General features: G+C 42.3%; 1 protein-coding gene across 1 annotated transcript in view; it reads right to left on the bottom strand.

Annotated features, from left to right (window-relative positions):
* Tes (testin LIM domain protein) overlaps positions 1–16,029 on the bottom strand; it is a 38,355-nt gene extending 22,326 nt beyond the window's left edge. The window contains exon 1 of the mRNA XM_021164774.1: positions 15,865–16,029. Within this exon, the coding sequence (XP_021020433.1) occupies positions 15,865–15,891 (27 nt within the window). The 5' untranslated portion in view covers positions 15,892–16,029. The remainder of the gene's footprint in view (positions 1–15,864) is intronic.
* Between the last annotated feature and the right edge of the window lie 5,146 nt (positions 16,030–21,175).

Here is a 21,175-nt window from a genome sequence, read left to right as displayed (position 1 = left end):
ATGCTTCCCCCAAACAGGGAGAGGGTAAGTTAAGGCAGATACTGACCTAAAACAGGAAGAGAGACATCCTTCACCTTTTATATACCTTGCCACCTTTCTCAGGTGAGGGAACGAAATAACTAATTGTTATTAGGATTTATGATTAATAAAATCTCTAGTTTGACTTTTTCAGAATATCAAATTTTCCTTTCTCACGCATCAAAATACATGAGAGAAAGACTAACAAGATGGATGGGCCTATTTGCCTAGTTACCTCACTGAGGGCCTGAAGTCTTCTCGATTTGGGTGGTAGTATGCTTACCGTGTGCCAAGTTCTAAACACTCCAGGTTGCTCGCTCATCGGCATCCAGTGTCTTTGCTAAATCTCTCCTCATGGTAACGTAGTAACATTCTGATAGCTCCCTCCATATGTGACCTTGCTATTTCAAAAATTAATTCACCCTCCAGGCAATTGCAGTGTTCCTTGCATCGGATGTTTTCAGTGAGAAAATGAAGTCCTCTTTTCTCCAATGTCAGAGAAGTTACTTTAAAACCTGCCACTGCCTCATTTCTCCCTTTCCTCCTCCTGGAGCTGTGTCCTCCAAGAGCTCTGCCCTTGCCTGAGTCTGCATTCCTTTTCCCCATCTGTCCAAATCTCTCTCTCTCTCCCCAGTCTACAGCCCCAATCCTACTGTCTAATACTTTGATAAGCTTTCTTTATTCCCTAGTTTTTCCATGATTCCCACAAGTCTTGGTAGAAATCTCATTATTTTGTGCTTAACTGCACTGTTGACAGTGACTGTGAGCTGCTGACCTGAAATCCTAGCGGTACTACAAGGATTAACACATTTAACATAAAGATCGAATGATCTTTACCATAGTATCCTGTCCCCCAAAACGTCCACTACTTTCACAGGAATGGGCCTACAAGGGATTGTAGTGGGAACAGCAGCAAGCATCTGTACTGCCAGGCACAGCTCGAAAGGTTTCCCATAAATCACCTCGTTTGGTGTCCATAGTTCCACTGAAATGACAAAATGATTTGTGACGCAGGAGATGTGCTGTAAATATGGGCACAAGCAGGGATTACTGGCACCTTGCTTTCATTTTTCATGTTTTTCTTTTCTATCAAATCTCTTCCCTCAAATCCCACACTTAAGCAGACCTTTGTTCCTTCCCTGTAAATAATTTCCTTCTCAATATGTTGGTTGTTCACTCTCTCAGGACCAGGAAAGTCTTCCCAAACTCAGGATAGAGAATGCCTTCTTTTAAATCCCCCAAACCCCATTCTCTTTCTCAAGAAATAATCGAGCATACCGAATTATACATACATGTACATATACAGTTACAAACCAGTTTACAAAATAGTATATACAATGCCAGGCCTGATTGGCAGAAAATTTCCAGAGATATATTTATCAGAATATCTCTAGAAGTCTATAACAAACCAGGTTTTCATTTACGAAAACACACACAAAGTAGGAAAGGTTTTGTATAAGGGTCCATATAAGCTTTCTTACAGAAATCTACCTGGAGCTGGGATCAAGAATGAAGAAATAGACACAGGACCTCATGTTACTACATGGCTAAAATTAGGGCGTACTAATGACCAAGCACTCTTTGTTTATATTCACATTATATAATATTGTGTGTGTATACACACACTCACACACACACACACACACACACACACACACACACACACACACAGAGTATTAATCCAGGATTCAAAAGCCAATTTAATCACAGATAGTATTAGGGACATAATTGTTGCTGAAATCACGTCTTAGTTAAGGCTAGTTCCACGGAAGGACTCTGCAATGACATGCTTTTAGGCAACACGCCCTGCAAACCCCTCTTTATTAGCTATAAAAGGGATTTTCAGAACCGGAGTCCAAAAGGTATCTGTGGGAGTGCCTGGAAAGAATGTGGATTGCAGCGAACACTCCTAACTTGGTCTTGTGTCTGTCACTTCCTCCACGGCTGGCTACAAGAGGGGTCACTTGGACAGAAGCACACTGAAGAGCTTATGAAGATGCTGTACCCCAGGATTTGAATAGTGCTATTGTTCTTGACATCTGCGAGGTCTGGAGCACCCTTTCCTCAGGAGTGCCCTCGTTATATTGTGTTAGTGAGAGCAGGGGAAGGTTACTGCACAGTGATTGACTGACCCTTGTTGCCCACCTGTCTAATTGGAGCGTGTGTAGGAAGCAGCAAAGTATAGGCATGTTTTCACCAAAAAGAAAAATGAGAGGCTTGCAGTAATGGCTGAGATAGCTGTAGAGGAAACTGAGAAAGAAGCGGGGAAATTTAAGATAACCTGGGGGTAAGGCCCAAAGGAGAAGGTGGGGGAGGGGGACATGCAAAATAAAAATCAGTTCCCAAGGCACAGTCAGAGAACTTAACCAGGAGTGCAGAGTACTGCCAGCTGGGTCCCTGTTTTTGCAAATTTACTAATACCCCGACTTCCCACATCACCCCGAGATCTGGACAACAAAACAAATCAAAACCAAATGCATTTATATGGTGTGCCTTAACGGATTTAGATCTAACTTGCTGGGTTAGAGAAGTCCTTAGGAGCATGGCTCGGTGGTGGGGAGGGAGCCAAGCTGGAGAGGAAAAGGAAGGAGAGGAGGGTTTGGTTCACTGTATTCTGTATTTACAGACTTCCTATTACAGGAGAAGTTCTCCATGAAAGAAGACACAGGGCCAGCATTCACATTTGCTTAATGGTTCAGGAACATCCGGTCACTTTCCAAGCATGCATATACACTCTACTTATAGCTACTATCAAATTTCAGTTGCATGCTAATTCCATCTCTCTTTACCTTGCTGGAACAAAAAAGAAATTAAAGTTAAGTGATTAGAGGGGCCATTTCCACGCCCGGAAGCTATGCTCCACTCTTTTTGACTCTTCCCTGTTCACAGAATATTAGACTGTATACGTAATTCAGAGTTGAAGAAAGTCACCACCATGACTCCTTCCATACCTCTGACTACAGGAGGGAGATAAGACTATCCCAGCCATTATTTGGTGCTTAAAAACCTACAAGTCCACCGGTAAAGACAGTTGTTTATTCTGTCCTTTCATACTTCAACAATGGTATGAACTGGGGTCAGCTAGCTGGACCAGCAGCCAGCCATGCTTCTGTTCACTTCAGGGTGAATGGTTCAGGGGAGCTCCTGCTGAGATCTCTCATCTGTTTCTGTGGCCTCTCTTTCCCTCCAGGCTGGCCTGGCTACTTCCCAAAATAGGATCAGAGCTCCAAGGAAGCAGAGAGAGACAAGCAAGGTCTGTTGAAGCCCAAGCCTGGAGCTGACACTAGCCCATTCAATACCTCAAATTGGACCAAGGAAATAACAGCAGTACAGACAAAGGGGAGGAAAATGGACTGCATTTTTCTTGGGAAGGACTGCAAAGAGTTATGGAATTCTTGTAATTAACCAGTAAAGAGACGTACACCAATCCCCGACCCTGATCCATGACACTCTCTAATCAGTAGTTCATGATGAGAACCTAGCCCAGCTTTGAAAAGGAAAATAATTAAATCCAGGAATGTAGCACATTCTGGGTTACTAGGCTGTAAAGAAGTATTTCTTTGTGTCCAGCAAAGCACCAGCTAGCAATAATTTGCTGAAGTATGTCGTTGCGAAATTCTTGATGATGCCATCAGGTGCTTAGTAAATGGTGTGATGATCTCTGCATCGTTTACTTCCCTGTACACTGATTTTTTGATGATGGTGGTATCGATGATAATTATTTGTTTTCTATGTGGAGGCTACAGACATGGTGCGTTAAAACGTTAGTTTCAATTATACTCTTACTCTCTGTCTACTGGCAGTCTCGGTTGAGGATGGGGATATGGTAACGTTTAGACTCTAAACTTTAAAGGGTTCAGTAACTTTATCAGTTATGCACCTAGAGGAAGTGAGCACCAAGAACAAACTTCAAGATACATTAAAAATCCTGATACAATTCTGGGTCTCTGGACATGTATTTATTAGTGCTAAGAGTCACCTAAGCATCCTTAACAGAGAATTAAAAAAAAAAAAAGTCAGCAATTACAAGAGCACTATCGGCATCTCACAGATTAGTTTATCAAAACCAAAGGGGGGGGGGGGAAACCTGTCCAAATCAACAAGCAAGTATCAAAGCTGGAATTGAAATGTGCATGTGGAAACACTAAGCTCTGTATTGCTTCCCTTAAACCTCTGTGTTACAGAAGAGTATGGCAGTGGTCAATGCCCTCTCACTGAATTCATCTGGTTCTTAGAATCACACGAAATAACAATTCTATTGCCTTGTTTTTGGCATCTAAAGAATGTGGAGTTGGAGTAAATATGTTTTGTCTCCCCTTCCCTTACATTTGAGTTTATTTCTTTTTGGACACTTGTATCCTATTAACACTGACATATTTTAACACTTGCACTATGGCCTGAACACTTCTGTAACAAACTCTGAATTTGTTGTAATATTTAATAGGACACACTTTGTAGCCTACCTTCAAAAAATCTCATGCAGTTCTACATTTCTTCACGCAACATGGAAGGAACATAGACTGGCTGAGAGGAATTTGGAAAGATCTATGTCTCAAAATTAGCAGAACACTGACTGGATTAAAAACGGGACCTCTGAAAAATCAAGAAAGACAGACTGCAAAGGTCACAGCCTTCTAGAAGACCCAAAGACTATCTGATTTGAAGCAGTGCTCAGTACTTGCCTGGGATACTACTGCAGTGTAGATTCTCAACACAGGAAACATTTTCAGAAATGAACTCTCAAGTCTGTACTCCCACTACGGTACACATTAGAATGCCATTCCAATGTTGAATTAAAGATGCGTCACTGCCACCACCTACCACTGCTTGCCTACACCTCTTTCTCCCTTCATTTGGAGCATGAACATGCAGCTGCCTTCGCATAAGGAAGGCTTAACGGTGTTCTTGCTTGGCCTTTATTGTTCCAACCATTTGCTACAGGTACCGGCTGATCTGGGTGGCAGATCAGAAGGTGCCAGCCCTCTTTAAGGAAATTTAGCCAAAAGTTAGAGATTGTTAGATAAAGTTCACTGAAAAAGAAGATTTAATTTTATGTAAGATCTTTGTTAAGTATGCCATGATATTCTTCCTCATTATGAGTAAGGCTGTTGGACTCAGGCAGTTCAGTTGCTTAATGGGCACTTGACTGACAGCTGTCAGACTATTTTCATACCTCTGATCACAGTGATGCTGGGTACAGAAAGGAGGTAACCCAGGAGGGATAGAGGTGAAGGCCACCTTGGGAGGTAGCACTGTGCTTTCCATTGTTCCAGAGCCTGCCTGTACTGTGAGTAAGCTTACTGATGCTGAAGGAAGCCTACAGAGCTATGTAGGGCAACCACAATGGTAGCCCCACCATGTTCAGGCAATAGTTTAGCTACTCAACTCTCATTCAGACCCATGGGAGTTTCCCTGAACTAGTGTCATAACAGGTGTAACTTCTTTAAAAGTTAAACATGGCATGGTAGAGGTAATCTGTGATCCTGATATATGCAAGGAAAAGGCAAGAGAATCATAGGTGTTCAGGGTCATCATTGGTGACATAGAAAAGTCAAGGCCAGCATGGGCTACATAATATCCTATCTTAAAAATATTAAGCAAAGTGGTTCATATGTGAAATCCTAGAACTTAGAAGGCTAAATGTGGACTGCCCTGAATTCAAGGCCAGTTTGTGGTGTGTAGTGAGTTTTAGCCTAGTAGAGGGACACCCTGACTCAAAACACAAACCAAACCAAACCAAACCAAACCAAACAAACCTAGACACATATACAAACACACACTCTCATGGCTTCTCTTTAAGACTGATCTGATGGCACAGAGAAATTAAACCCAGCAATGCAAAGATACCTGTTGTTTCAATTACATGGACTATGGCAACTGTCACGCCTGCTTCTCCAACTGCACCTTCACTTCAGGAGTCTTTGATTCTGTTGTGAAAGCTTCAGATGACCCTGCTCAGAACACATCTTCCATCCATTCTACTGGGAGAAGCAACTAGACCACCCATGACAGTGTGTGTGCAGAATTTGCCCGCCCTTCTTCCTTCCCTTGCAGTGGTCCATGAATGATCCAGGAGAACTCTTGACATTATACACTAATGCTGCAGCCCAGTCCTTAGTAAAACCTCATTGAGAGTGCTTGGTAGTCTACTATGGTCTTCACTACAGGTATAAAGCACTACATGGACAACTGGACAAGCTTTTGGCCCTAGGCATATCCAAGAATTTGAGATCGGCTCGGCTCAAGAGTTAACAATAAGCAGGGGGCAAAAACTGAGAAGAACTTAGCCTAAGAAGAGCTGCAGAGAGCTTTGGCTACAAAGATGAAGGGTTGTGAAAAGCCAAATAGAAGGGCTTCAGGTCTTAGCCACTAGGAAAGTTCTAGAAAGCCACTGGTATGCTCTTTACTGGCTTACTAGCTGTTTGGTGTGTGGCATAGCATGACCCCTGACAGAGCTCTTACAATGAAGATTAAGATTGTAGGTTGTAGATCCTAACAACCCAGCTCAGAGCTGCTGAAATCTAAGTCTACGTTGCCTATCAGCCTTTAAAGAGCAAACGGACCCTTAGTTGACTGGAGATATAATGAAGACAAAAGTTTAGTGGCAGGGTGACCCCAAGCCACAGCTGTAAGCCAAGTCCAGCCAAGACCCATGTGGAGTGCCCTCTTTTTTTTAACCAGCAGATGGAAACAACTTACCAAATGTGAATCAATGTTAGAGCAAAGAGACAAAGAGACCCACAGCAGTGGGCTAGGATGCTGCAGCTCATCCTCACATACCCTCAATTAAAACCTGACCCTGGGAAAATCACAAATTGCTGCAGCTTCCACGCCCTCGAGGTGATGTTTGAAGGGTCAGTGTGCACTCCAAGCAAGGGCGCACTTACTGACTTTTCCTGCCCGGCACCTTTGCTCCATGCTACTTAGTCTTTCCATGAAATGCCTTCTTTACCTAATGAAATTCTGTTTGTCGTCTAGGACTTGTTTCCTCAATAGAATACTCCCAGCCTACCCAGTGGAAGCTAATTACTTTTGTCCAGGGACTCAATTAAGGTTGTTTGCAGTCCCATGATTGCAGGGCTCTTCAAAATGAGGCAGTTGGCACACCATGGCTCACCAGTCCATTCTGACACAAACTACAGGAGCCATTAAGCACGTAAACAATCTTATATCTTTGCCTTTAACAACTTTTTCCCATTAATTAATTTATTTACTTTACATCCTAACCACAGCTGCCCTCCTTCCTCTCCCTCTTACCTCCTGTCCTCCCCCAACCCCTTCTCCCTTTCTCTTCCAGAGCAGGGGAGGCCTCCCATGGATCAATCCACCTTGGCATGTCTTTTGGTAGGACTAGGCAGATCTTCTCCTATTGAGGTTAGACAGTCTTTAACAATGTTGTTTTTAAAACAGCTAAGTGTGTTTTTATTTTAGTAACTCAGTTTTGTTGTTTTTAGAAAGTCAGACCATGATAGACTTTTCTTAAAATATTGTTCCTTACCAGATCAAAGAAATATTATTATATTCATTCCAGCCTAGCCAGCACTGTGGTAAATTTACATGTTTGTCTTGCTTCCCCCCATTCCAGATCCCCTTTTTTTTTTCTTTCCCAGTGCTTACACCTTAGTATTCTAGACTATATAAACTCAACAGGGATGTGGATGAAAACCCAGTCTAGAGTCTATCATCTTAAATGTAAACCACTTTAAATATCCTCTATGTAAAACAGAGCATAACTTTATGAGGAGTCCCAGTTACTTTTACTAGAGGCCAGAACGATATAAAAGAAAAACACACACCCTCTACCACCGTGACTCATTCGAGCAGGCTATCATGATGATGTGTCCATATAAAACCAAAAGTCTACCTTAACATCTGCCTGACCGTTCTGCAATGGAACACACAGTCTCTTTATTCTCAGGGAAATACAATATCACTTTATCATCAGACAAAGAAAAGAGAAAAAACAAAAAAAGTTCCTGTGGCTTTGCCTTATTACTGACTCTCCACCCAAGAAAGCACGTGGGGCTTCCAGCCCAGTATTCCCGGCTCAGCTTGCCACTGTCCAGATAAGAAGCTATGCAATAAACTCCTGGAAACTCCTTTTTATAGTTTTTAAGATAAACACAAAGCTGAATCACTCCTGGCTTGAGGATGAGTCAAGTGCTTCATCCATCCTTTCTGTCACTGAGCAGCCAGGATCCCTCCAGTCCCCCCCTGGGCTGGCTTCCCAGCAAACCCTCCCCACCCTGAAGCCTTGCCCAAGCCTGGTCAAACCTCACTCAGACTGGGGTAGGATCAGAGAAACTTAAGATGGTGAAGTATCTCTTTTACCTTGGGAGCCACATAAAAGCAGCAAGCATTATGATTTCATGTGCCCTTTATTATTCTAGGCAGTTATTTAAACAGGAACTTAAGTGGATTGCACACTCAGAAAATAAAAATTAGAGGTAGCTGTTTTATACGTGAGCCAAAGGCTGTAGTTGGGTTGCTGACAAACTTAATCTTTACATTTCAGTCTCTAGCATACGGTTGGTTTCACTGTTTACTTACACCAAGAACAGTGGCATGGCTTTTCTTTAAAATCTTGGAAAGGCTGATTTGCAACTGGTTTTTCATTTGATTAGTCTTGTTTAGTATTTCTATGGGGTTTTTTTTTTTTAAGTTTCCTTAATCACAATTCATATAATTTCTCTGACTGTTTCACCATCTTATAAAAAAGAAATTGTTTCCTATATGCCTTGCGCATTAATAATCTAATAGACTTTTTAAAAATCGTATTAGCTACCGTGGCAGTAGTTTACAAACAAAACTTCCTGAGCACACCAAACAGGATTCCAAGATTGACTCTCCTCACAGGGCATTTGCCATCAAGAAGACTGAATGTGGCTACTTCAGAAGTGAAAGGATGTAAGGACTACTGCTTCACTTCACTACGGGTATTTCCACACTCCAGGCTAGAAAACTGCTTTACCAAGTTCTCCCCCAGTGGCCAATCGTTAAGATAAAGAAAACAAGAAGTCCAAAGTTGGCAAGATTAGTAGTGATGCCCAAGACTCAACACCCAAACTTCCCACTGTGTTAGAGATCCAGGACACTGCTAACTTTTAAAGGCTGCATAGGAGGTTGTAACCCTAGCCCTACTGGTTGTCATCTGTCATTTAATTTTATTTATTCTTGTTCTATTACATTTCATGAGTATAAAATCTGTGTCTTATTTGTTCAGTCCTATAGTACCACAGTCTGCACCAACCCTTCATATGTATTTAAAAAAAAAACATTTTAAGAGAGAAATCTTATTTGAGACATGATGCTTAAAACAGTGAGTGTTCTTGTTTCTCATTTCTCCATATACCAAATAAAGTAAGGCTTCCCATGTACGCTCATTTGTCCCATGTCAGTTTCCTTGAGGAATTCACTGATATATAGGACAGTTACACACCATACCACTTCCTGTGTGCACGTGCATATGTGATTTTTAACTACCATGGAGTACTCTACTTGGTAGACTGTTGGCAATGACTTTTCATAGCCAGGCCGTGGGCTTTTGAACCTTAGAAATAATAATCTCTTTTACCTATTGAGTTTTTCTGAACTTATCAAATTGAGATCCAAGCATCAAAATTGAGATCCAAGGTGGTCAACATAATTTTAAAAAATAGTAGATTGATTTAGATATACTAATGCCTAGTATGATGTAAAAGATATGCTAATTAAAAATAAAGGAGAAAGTCCCATACATAGTTAATCTTTCCAGACATAGACATGTCCAGCATGTTTATTGACTTTTCCTGCTTTCTAAGCACAGTGTATACTTTGGTTTGTACAAAGAACTTGAATTCAAATTGCATCAGGGAGCCAAGCACTATTCTAATTTTCAGAGAAAGAACATACAGTGTAGCCCCAAGAAAACCCTACTAAGTAACCCTTTTCCATACAGTGGTGGCCCCTAATATTAAATCTACTCTGAGTATTTCCATAACAAACTCAAGAGACAGCTATCATTTTGGTGTTTCTCACTGCTTCTGAACCAAAGCTGTTGTAAGCAGGAGGGAAATGAACTGTAATAGCTTCCTCAACAGAAGGGTCTCTCGTGTTTTCCTTTGTTTTGTTTTCTTCTCTGCGTTAGCTGTCTGGTCTACTATGCCAGTAACACTTGGAGCATCTGCCATTGGAAAATGCTTTTCCTACTCACAAAATGGGAAGACTTCTAGTAAATATGAAGCTCAGAAGGTAGAGAACTTCCCAAGCTCATGGGGACCTCTGCAGATGCTATGGCTGACATCCTAGAGGAGAAAGCCCAACCGTATTGTCCGTATTCACTATTGCTCAGGACCACATTGAATACGGACAAGAGAGAATTATTCTTCGGCTTCCAACACAAACTGAGAAGTTGAAGGAATCCTAGAAGATATGGTGAGGGATGATGCTATTGGAGTTTCTTTGCCTGTAAAAGTCTCCCAGGAATGTCTTGTCATGAGCCTTTTGCTTTTGTAGACTTCTACCTGGCAACTTTAAATGTAGACATACAAAAAGCATACCAAACCCAGCAGGGTAAGATGGGAAATTTACTGGTAGAGAAACCACTTCTTCAAATATAATTTCTTTAAATAATCAAGTACAAATGTGTCATACTTTATTTGCATGACATAGTTACTTCAGCATAATAAATAAGCTGGGTGATAAAAGACTCCAAAGGTAGACTGTGTGATAATAGGAAGATGAATTCTAAGGATGATGGTTCAAGTTCATCGTAAGGCTCTTCAATTTCAGATTAAGTAATCTGAACTGGGGTTTCTTCCTCATCAAAAAACGACACTATGGCCCTCAGAGGACAGTTCTGAACAAGAACCAAAATTATCAAGTATTATAAAATATGAATTTATCTCTCAAGCTTAATATCTGGGTAAAATGGTAAAGCTATAAATGTATCTGTTATCTACAAATTGACTATCTTAAGAGGTAAAGAAACATGCTTTGAGAATTTAGAATCAGTTGTTTTTCTTGTAGGCAGGAACATGGGAGATTTCCTAGAAGAGGGTACATAAGTTACAATAGGACAGACCTTGAAGAATGGGTTTATAAGATTAGTAGTGTAGAGAGTTGTAGGTGATATGATTTAGTAGTGAACTTGAAACACGAACACAACACAATGTTATTTAGGATGGAGTGCATAGTTGTGACTATCCCTGTTCACTGTCAGCTTGACGGGATCTTAAAATCACCTAGGAGATAGGCCTCTGAGCATCTTTATCTGGTTTAATTAAGAAGGGAAGGTAGCACCATCTCCCTATGCTTGTATCCTAGACTGTAGAAATGGAAAAAAGGAGCTGAAGAGCAGTGTATACTCATGGCTGTGCATCATCATCATAGATTTGCCATGAGCAGTTCCACCAAGCTCTGAACATCTCGTCTTCCCCACCATGGTGCACTTTATTCTGGAGCTAGGAGCTTTCTTCTTCAGTTATTTCTGTCAGGGTAGTTTACCACAGCAGCAGGAAAAGAAACTGGGAGTTAGCTATGAGCTACTTTCCTTTCTTCTGAATCAAAGCATCTACCTCAAAAACTAAGCCCCCCTTCCCTCCAGTGTGTATCAGTGACTCTTGAAGAAAATGTGTTTCCAGTGTGTTGTGAACCAAAACTCCTGGAAACAAGCTGTGTTTGCAGAGTGACTGACTGATTGGAATTTTAGTACTATGGGAAGATTGGAAGAGGCAGAATGAAGGCCCAGGAGTTAATTACCTTATATTGGGCTAGTCCTAGCCCTCTGCAACAGCCATTCCCTGCCCATCTGAGTGTGATCTGACACCTTATAGACTGAAGCCTTTTGGAATCTATCAACTTAGAAGACCATTATCTCACAGAGCCTCAAAAGCTAAGAATGTCATCAGATAGCATCTTGCATCTGGGGCCTACAGAAAACTTCCCCCCATCTTGATGCAACTGCATCTCTGATGTATTTTAAGTTTGCCTTGAGTTATGACTTGTTTGTTCTATAAAATTAGAAGATGTCATGAAATTGCCTCCACGTTAGAACGTGGAATGCAAGGTAACTTAAATCTGTGTTCCTGGGTCCTGGTCACTCAAAATGGCTTCAGAATACACCAGCCCTCCCTCCCTCCCTCCCTCCCTCCCTTCCTTCTTCCTTTCTTTTTCTTTTTTTCCAAGATGAGAGTTGTAGTTTTTTTGCATCAACAATTTCTACATCAAGGAAGGATTCATGCCGAGATCCTAACTAGATTTGAGGATCCAGATTTTCATCTACTTGCTTTGTTTTTTTGTTTTGTTTTTTTTTTTTTTTTTTTTTTTTTTTTTTTTTTTTTTTTTNCCAGGCTGGCCTCGAACTCAGAAATCCGCCTGCCTCTGCCTCCCGAGTGCTGGGATTAAAGGCGTGCGCCACCACGCCCGGCTTTGTTTTGTTTTTGTTTCCCCACTTAATTAAGGGACTACCTATAAGAAAAGGCTCTTTCTCTATCTAATGCAATAATCTCTGTAGTTTTGAAGCTTTTCCAAGGCCACTCACTTGGACTTCCTATCCATTCTGGGGTAATAATTTAGGGTTTTTAAACAAATCTGAATGGCAGAGAGGGACCTGTTTAAGATGCATCTCATTCTTCCTAAGTAAAGTTAAAGAAACCAAGAAGTTCAAGAAAAATACGTAAGATGTTAGCATAGATTCTTAAACTAATACATTAAAACGAAAGCCCTGCAGCAATTCGCAGCAGTACAATGGAAGTCACTGGAGTCTTTCTCCCGGTATATTTTGAAGAATAAATTTGATTTTCTCAGAGAGAGCAGCTCTGAGGGAAAACAGCTGTTGATGGGCCATGATTTCCCACTCACCACAAAAATGAGGCTGCTTCTACCTCTCAGTCATTGTTTATTTCTGCAATCAGATGCAGATTTTTTACTTACACAAAGTAAAAGGGGTGCAAGATACAGGGACAGGGTCCATCTGAGTGCTTCAAAGGATCCGGTAGGAACATAAAAGTCAAATTCTTCTCTAAAATATGGTTGAAACAAAACTCTGTGTAGGCAAACTAGCTTCCACATCCTAGCAACAGCTCACTTACCTCAAACAAAACAAAATACAGAAAAACAGCAATTCTGAAACCCAGTGTGCCTGTGATAATGGCGATAATGGCGTGTAACTGCAAATCAACCCAAGGGCAAGTTCATGGAGAAATCTCTCCCTTTATCAACCAAAAACTCTTACAATAGTAAAGCCCACCTAGGCCACTGGAAGGTAAAGACTGCCCTCTTTAATTCTTTTCACAGGACATGTTAATGAAAAATAAATAATATTTTCCATCTGCCTGGGAAAAAGTTCTTCTGAAATCAACAATACAATGTAAGGGCTTTGGAAGGGGGAAATACCACATATCCCAAGCTACAAGTCAAACTGATTTTTATTTAAATGCATCTATATTTCCATCTCCACACTGCCTTTGCTTTCAACTGTACATTCAAATCATGGCTTTGTCCTTAAGAAGATCTGAAACTATTTAGATTCGAAATCCAGGGGAAAAAGCCTTGGAGGTGAGTCAGAAAGTCTTGGAATATTTCTTTAAGTGTGTTAGAAAGCAACTTATAAGTAAAACAATCCCTAAATACGTATTTCTTTTGAGACTATGGTTTAATGTGCTCCCAGAGTCTTCACACTACCTTGTACTAGGGAACTTTGTATACAACTCACTGAAAAAATAGCTTAGGAAGGTAAATGAAGAACATGACTGGTGTCAGATGTGTCGCTGTTGGGTTTCTTAACCATTTACTGATAAAGGACCCTTCTGAGAATCACCAGAAGTGACAGTGTCATAAAATAAGGATTTATTAACAGTATTGCATGTTCTTTAAATTTCTGAAATCTTTTTCTTGAGGTGGGATGGAAAGCTATAAGCTTACAGATACGGTAAAGGCACTTGGTTAAAAAAGATATCCTTTTAAAATAAAGGTGTAATGGAGGAGAATTGCTATGCCACATTTGAAAGGATTTATTCATTATAAACAAGACTTCAGAAAACTGCTTGTAAATATCTGCACATTTTTTAACCCTTGAAAACCACTTAATTCTTTGTTGTTGTTGTTTGTTTTTTTCCGAGACAGGGTTTCTCTGTATAGCCCTGGCTGTCCTGGAACTCACTTTGTAGACCAGGCTGGCCTCGAACTCAGAAATCCGACTGCCTCTGCACCCCCTATCCCCCCCACCCCCGAGTGCCCAATTCTTAAGTTTGGACTTTTCTCTGGAAATTATTGTCTCAAAGATTGTGTTTTATTTTGATTAGAGAACTTTTAAAAAAAAATGGTTCACAGCAAAACTGAGCAGAGGCATGAAGCTCCCCCCATGGTCTTTGACAACACATGCCCAGCCTGCCCCCTCAGGATCTACAACACCATGGTTCGGAGGCGGTCATTTAGGAGACACACCGGCTTATCCCTGTTTCCCAAGTTCAGATTCCACATTACAGTTCACTTTTGTTATCCTACATTCCGTGCCGTTAGACAACCGTACGAGTAAGATACATCCACCAAGATAGTATCCTGCATAATAGCGTCATTATCTTAACAATCCTCTCATTTGCTTATTCATCCCTCCCTCCCTTCAAGGACAGCATTTCCAAGCAAAGACAACCTATCATTTGGGACAAATGCCTAAAAAAGTTCTTATATAAAAACTCAGTAAGTTCAGTGTGTGTTCATCAACAGAAGACTACACAGCACATCAGCTGTTTTCTAAGTGGCAAGCACAGGTAACCAAAAAACATGTTAAAGGAATAAATATCAAACAGGAAGAGACTAGAAAGAATCTTCTATTTCCTGTTCTTCCTTTCCCTTCTGAGTGTTGATTTCAATAAGAAGAGACCAAGGAACTGTTTCCTAGGTTCAAATTTTTATTTGTCAACAGCTTCCTAAACCTCATACCATATATTTGCATACGATTTGAAACCTTCAATTCTGGCACAAAATAGAAATTCCCTTTTAGAAGATGAACGTGCAAGTGCAAAGCCGAGAAGAAAGTTTCCTCAACTTGTCTTTCTGGTTGTGCACAACTTCCTTCCTTATTTGATAAATGACCAACTAACTTAAATTCACTTGAAAGAAAACAGGCGCAATTCCCGAGAACAAGACCTTTAAGGTCGAAAGTTACAATAGAATGTGACGTCAGCATTCTTTTGAGTCATAGTCTGGTCCCCACCTCTTTCTCCCAGGCGACCTGAGAGACCTAATCTCGGAGCTCCTCAGGTAGGGCCTTTATAGCCTGGACACCAGGAGCAGCCATGAGGGTGCTCCGCAGGCGGGGCGGCTGAGCACCTGCAATGACCGCTGTTTGCGGCTGGCTGCCAAATGGCATTTTCTTTCGAGAACTAACTCCGCAAGGAGGAGACAGTGTTTTGGCACTCAAGCCATAAGTGAAACACACACACTCCCCGAAAAGTCATCACTTCAGAAGTTATCAGCAGGCGCGGGTGTGAAGGAAGTGTCACCAGTCAGCAGCCACTTTAGAGCGCCTGGGGCAGCCAGACTGCAGGGGAGGAGGATGTCAAAACCACATCACTGAATCACACAGGCTCCCCAGAGCGCTGCTTCCCCAGGCAGGAAGCAGTGTCAGTCACCACCTCGCCTAAGACTTCACCCGGGGCTTGGGGGAAAGCGTGGCCGAAAGGTTTTCCTAAAAGTTTTAGGCGCGGAGACAGCGAGTCGCAGGGTCCCGCTCCGCAGCGACAGTCACCCAAGGGATCGGGGTCCGGGGAGTCATCCTCCAGCCGCACCCACCGGGCGTGGTCCCAGAACCGGGACCAGCTCCGGCACTCAGGTGAGGCGACCACGCCCGTCGCCCGCCCCACTCACCTTCTTCATTTTGGTTTCCAGGTCCATACTGGGCGTCGGAGGGGCTCAGTCCCGCGTCCGCGATCTCCGCTGCGGGAAGTCCGGCGCCGCTGCCGCTGCTACTCAGCCTGCGCCCTCGAACTTCCGCAGCCCGGTTCGCCAGCGGCTGGGACCTGGAACAAAGAGGCCCTGGCAGCCAATGGCAGCGGGGCAGCGCCGGGTAGCGGCCAATCAGCGCGCGCCGCACGCACCTTCGCAGCCAGAGCGTGCGGCTAGCAAGGTGAGGGGCGGGGCCGCGAGGGGCGGGGCCCTGCGGAGTTCCCTGGGCGCACCGACTTAGTTTCTTCAAAGCCTTGCACCCACTGGACCACTGTGGGGCCAGCCTTTCCTCCAGCTGAAGAGCAGACCCATACCTTTACATTTCGGTGGTTGTCCATGTGTGTCTGAGGACTTTTCAAGCAGGCCAAGAGGAGTGAGTGATCCTCCCAGTACCAACTTCTTGGCTGATTTCGGAGACAAAAAGAAGTCATGGAGCTCCTTGGGCATCCCAGAGATAAGCACGGGCCCTGGTTTTACTACTGAATGGTGGAGATGTCCATTTCTCCCATGCTTTCTCCAGAGTCCTGTGCACTGCCAAGGAAGCTTCTCTCACATCGTTGATGCCCATCAAGACTACCACTACTTTGTTGTGTGAGCACTCAACACTAAAAAACAACGTGAGGCTCACAGCAACTACTGCAGAAGTAAGTGGTGTCCTTGTTTGGTAAACAGGGTTCCCTTTTTGGACCTACTAAGTGGAGAAAAGGCGAGCTGCTCTTGCTTCTCATGAAGTCTAGTTTCAAACTGCGGTCTTACAGAAGCCTGGGCCACCGAGAACCCAATCTATCTTTTCTTTCAATAGCTATTGCAGTAAAGTACCTCATCTTGGATTGTCGGGGCGTGGAGGACCCTAGGGATTAATTTACTTCACACATCTTGCAAGGATCTCTAGGCCCCGAAGTACAGGCACCTCTCAGATACAACATATTGGGAACAGAGCTTGAGTCCCAGTAAATTTTCCGGGATGTGGAACTGAGCATTTTGACTTAGGCACGTAAGCGTGGGGGGGGGGGGGTAATTATGCATCTATGTGTGAGCATGCCTACTTTTGAGAGGAGGTTCACAATCTTCTGAGGTTGGAGTTCCAGGCAGCTGTGAGGCTCCTGCCTTGGGGGATGGGAACTGAAATCAAGTCCTCTGCAAGAGCAGCACGAGCTTTTAACAACGGAACCATCTCTCTAGCCCGAAGTAATTTTCTTCAGTTCCTACTACACAGAAAATGTTAATGGCTAGGTATCTGGTGACCTCCTAGTCCAGCATCTACATATGTATATGTATATATGTTTTTCTCTATATACATGTGATATTAAAAATAAAATCTCCATATAATGCAGATACTTGGGTTGAGATGTTGTTTCATTTTACGCCTGGAAATTTGGTAACTAAATCACTTCAAAATACACTTTAGCCAACACTTTATATACTGTTGTACTTGATAACTTGTTAATACTGCTTAACAGAGCATTGGTTTAACATATGTATGTTTTCAGTATCCAGTTAACAATGATCAAAATAGCTTGTTATAATTTTTGCTTTACATTAAATTGGAATAAAGTATTCTAAGGCATTTTCCCAAATCACCCAACAGACTTGCGTCTACAGAGTCTGCCTGGTGTAGGTGTTAATGCACTCTGATGAGATCTGGTAACATTTCTGCTTTTCCAGAAAGCTTAACAGAAAGATGTCCAGGAAATCTGTCTAAAATAGCCACAAAGCAAATGTTGTGACATGGCCCTTTGTTTGTGAAAGAGAAAAGATGACACCAAGAAAAATGATATGGAAGTGTTAGTGTTTGAGTTTTTGTGTGTTTTGTTTTGTTTTTCCATCAAATTTTGTCTTCCTCCTTTTCTTCCTTGCAAGCCTTCCCAATATTGGAATTCAGTGGTTTCTAACTGGAGTTTCCATCTTGCCAATTATAGATTATTGCCAACCATTTGTGGATAATTTATAGAAATTGAAACAGGGTAGATCAATGTTAGGAGAACTGGACCGAAATCTTTTATCAAGTGGTTAAGTGTTAGACAGCAGAGGTGTCAGGAGCTAGAACGTGCCCGGTTTGATGACTGGAGTCAATGGTAGATGAGTAGACAGATGCAGGCATTTCTGGCGTGATCATCTCTGGTAGATTTAGGGGGAAAAGGAATCTATGGGACAGGGCAGAGTTTTATATAGCTGTGCATTTGTCACTGCAGACATGGACAGGTAAAAGGTATGGTTTTGAATATATTGGACTTGAAACTGGGATGTTGAAACACATTTAGAGGTTAGGCCTATGTTGGAATGGTGACATGGGGAAGTTAGCTTCCCACCTGGAGTAATCAAAAGTCATGAGTGGCATCAAGAACAGCTTAGATGTTAAACTAGAAGATCTGAATGACAACCAGTAAGCCAGGCTGAACAGGACCAGCACAGAAGGGAACTGAAAAGCCAGTCAAAGGAGGAGAGAAGACCAGGGTGAAAGAATCAAAGCCATGTATCAAAGAAAGGAACTTTGGGGAGGAACGGTTAGCCACAGCCTGAAATAAGAGAGAAGGATCGGGTGTGAGGTGCACTTAGCAGAAGTCATTGATACTTTTGGAGAGTGCATGGTTGGTGAATTGTGGGGCACATACTACCTAAGAATTGGAGCTTCTTTTGTGCCTACTGGAGTTCTGTGGTTAATGTTTAACTTGGCTCCACCCCAAAACTCGTGGAAAATCAGCCAAACACATGACCTTCTCTGGCAGAGGAGAAATCAATCAAAGAGAGACGTGTTTTGTTTTGAGTGTCTTTATTCTTAGAAAAATAAGCAAATATACTAGATTTTACACAAACACACTAAAAAGGTCTTTATGTAGACCGATATGTATTACAATAATAATATGTAATTTTTTGCACTTAAAAATAGGCAGTGGGTAATCTAATTACAATCTATGATCAGTGAAGTGATTGAGCCCTCCCTGGACCTCTGGGCTGTCACGGACACTGAGCAATGTAGACAGGCCTAGGGAGTTTTGTTTGCTCTTAAGTTGTGTATAGATGCTGTTTACACAGAGAGAGGTAGACCTGCAGGAACAATGACATTCTAAAGAGAGAGGGAGTAGAAGCAAGGTCAGGGAAGGGGGTAGTATAAGTGTTTCCCAAAACTTCTCAGAAGAATATTCCCTGGGCTGGAGAGATGGCTTAGCGGGTAAGAGCACTGACTGCTCTCCCAAAGGTCCTGAGTTCAAATCCTAGCAACCACATGGTGGCTCACAACCATCCATAATGAGATCTGGCGCCCTCTTCTGGTGTGTCTGAAGACAGCTACAGTGTACTTATATATAATAAATAATTTTTTTTAAAGAAAAAAAAGAATATTCCCTGGCTGAAGATTAATAAGTGCTGTTTAACAATATTTTTGTTAATAGTTCAAAACGCTCATGTAATGTATTAAAAATATTAAATATCCATGCTTCTTTCTTCGACCCTTCCTATTACTGTCACTGCCAGCCCTCTCCATAGAGTCTGATTTGGGCTTTCCAGCTAGTCTCCGGAATCGAGCTCTGGCCTGTGGTAAACCGACCAAGGATCAACATCCTTAAAGAAAATTGAATGCCCCTCTCCCAGAAGCTGTTGGATGCCAGCAGCTCCTCAGCTAGTGGTGGGATGTATACCCACCTACCACCCTCCCATGCTGGGGTTTCGTCTAACTAAACCTGGTGTTGTAATTAAGCCCCTTTTGATTGCAAGTAACAGAAACCTAGGTGGGCTAGTTTGATAAATTAATAACAAGATGTCAATATATGATCAGGAGACAAGTGTTCTGCAAAACTCAACAGCTAAAATGTATCTGGGAGAAGACACAGGCACTACATAACCCCAGAAATCAAAAGCGCTGCTCCTCTCTGGGGACACAGAGACCCTCATTTCACTGCTTTCCCTACACCAGACTTGGTGCTTTTCCTCCTACAACTGCCTTCTACGCCTCCTGACATCTCAGAAGGCACTCCCAGTCCGTATGTTGATATTTTCTCTGTTCAAACAAAAGACCCAGAAATGGGCTTTCAAACCAGGTAATAGAAAGATTCAACTTGGGGGAGTTTGGACCTCTGATCCAATCCACTTGGGCTGATGCCAGCACAAAGGCCTCTGCAGGACACACAAACTGAAGCTCAGAGGGAGTGATAGAGCAGATATCACAAAAAGGAAGGACCGAGAAGCTTCCAAACACCTCCCAAGGCAAACCAGTGGAAGGGAAGGTTGAATAAGTCACCTGAGCTGAATCCACATGAACTATATTGAGGGCCAAATGAGGCAGGGATGGGGTTGGAGTGTTAGAAGGACCTGCCAGTGATGCTAAAGGGAAGGTGATTTGGACTGAGGATCAAAGAAATCTGTTAGAATCTGTTAGGACTCCTACTCGCATTGTTGGACTGTGCTGTACTGCAGCTGTATAGATCTTCTACCTTCCTTCTGTACTAAATGAAAGAGGGTAAGGCAGAGCTTGACATAGGCAGTCGGTTCAGTTTTATTTGTAGTGAATTTGCAAGGCAAATAGAATCTGGGTCTATTAACCAATGGGAAGGGCTGGGGCTGGAGATACAAAAGATATGTACACAGGCCTACATGCACATGAATACATACATATAGGGCTGGAGAGACAGAACAGTGATTCAGAGCCCTTGCTGCTTTTGACCTGGATTTGGATCCAACAGCTGTGCACAACTACTCCGTTCATGTATACATATAATAAACTATGTGTCAAACACACCATAAATATTAAAAGGTATCATTGGAAAGTTTTCTGTATTAGATGAGGTGAGATTTCAAGGTAAATATGACTACATCTTTGTCTTCAATTGTTAATGTGGACTCTGTAAGTCTCCTCAGAGAAGATAATCATTTCTTAACACTTGTCACAGGAATGCTTACGGGGCTATTATGACTCATTAGAAGCCTGGATAACACTACAGACTGTCCTATAGGAGACATTCTCCAATAGAAAACCGGCACCAGTGTATGCATCATGTAGACTGCTTTTTAAACTGCCCAAACACTTGACCTTGACTAGTGAGGGATGAACGAGCCACATCTAGAGTTTAGCACAACTGCAAAACTATGATATTCAGCAATTTTTGTAACAGTTACATCATAGTTAAAGAGAGAACATGGAGCTGTACATCCAGTATTGTCACAATCATGAAAAATAAATCACCCTGCATTGAGAGGGTCCTGAGAGAGCTATGGGAGGTGCCAGCGTGATTTGTCTTTG

The sequence above is a fragment of the Mus caroli genome, chromosome 6, assembly GCF_900094665.2.
Source record: "Mus caroli chromosome 6, CAROLI_EIJ_v1.1, whole genome shotgun sequence".
NCBI lineage: Eukaryota > Metazoa > Chordata > Mammalia > Rodentia > Muridae > Mus > Mus caroli.
Note: the sequence above shows the minus strand (reverse complement) of the source record. Positions and strands in the feature narration are given on the sequence as shown.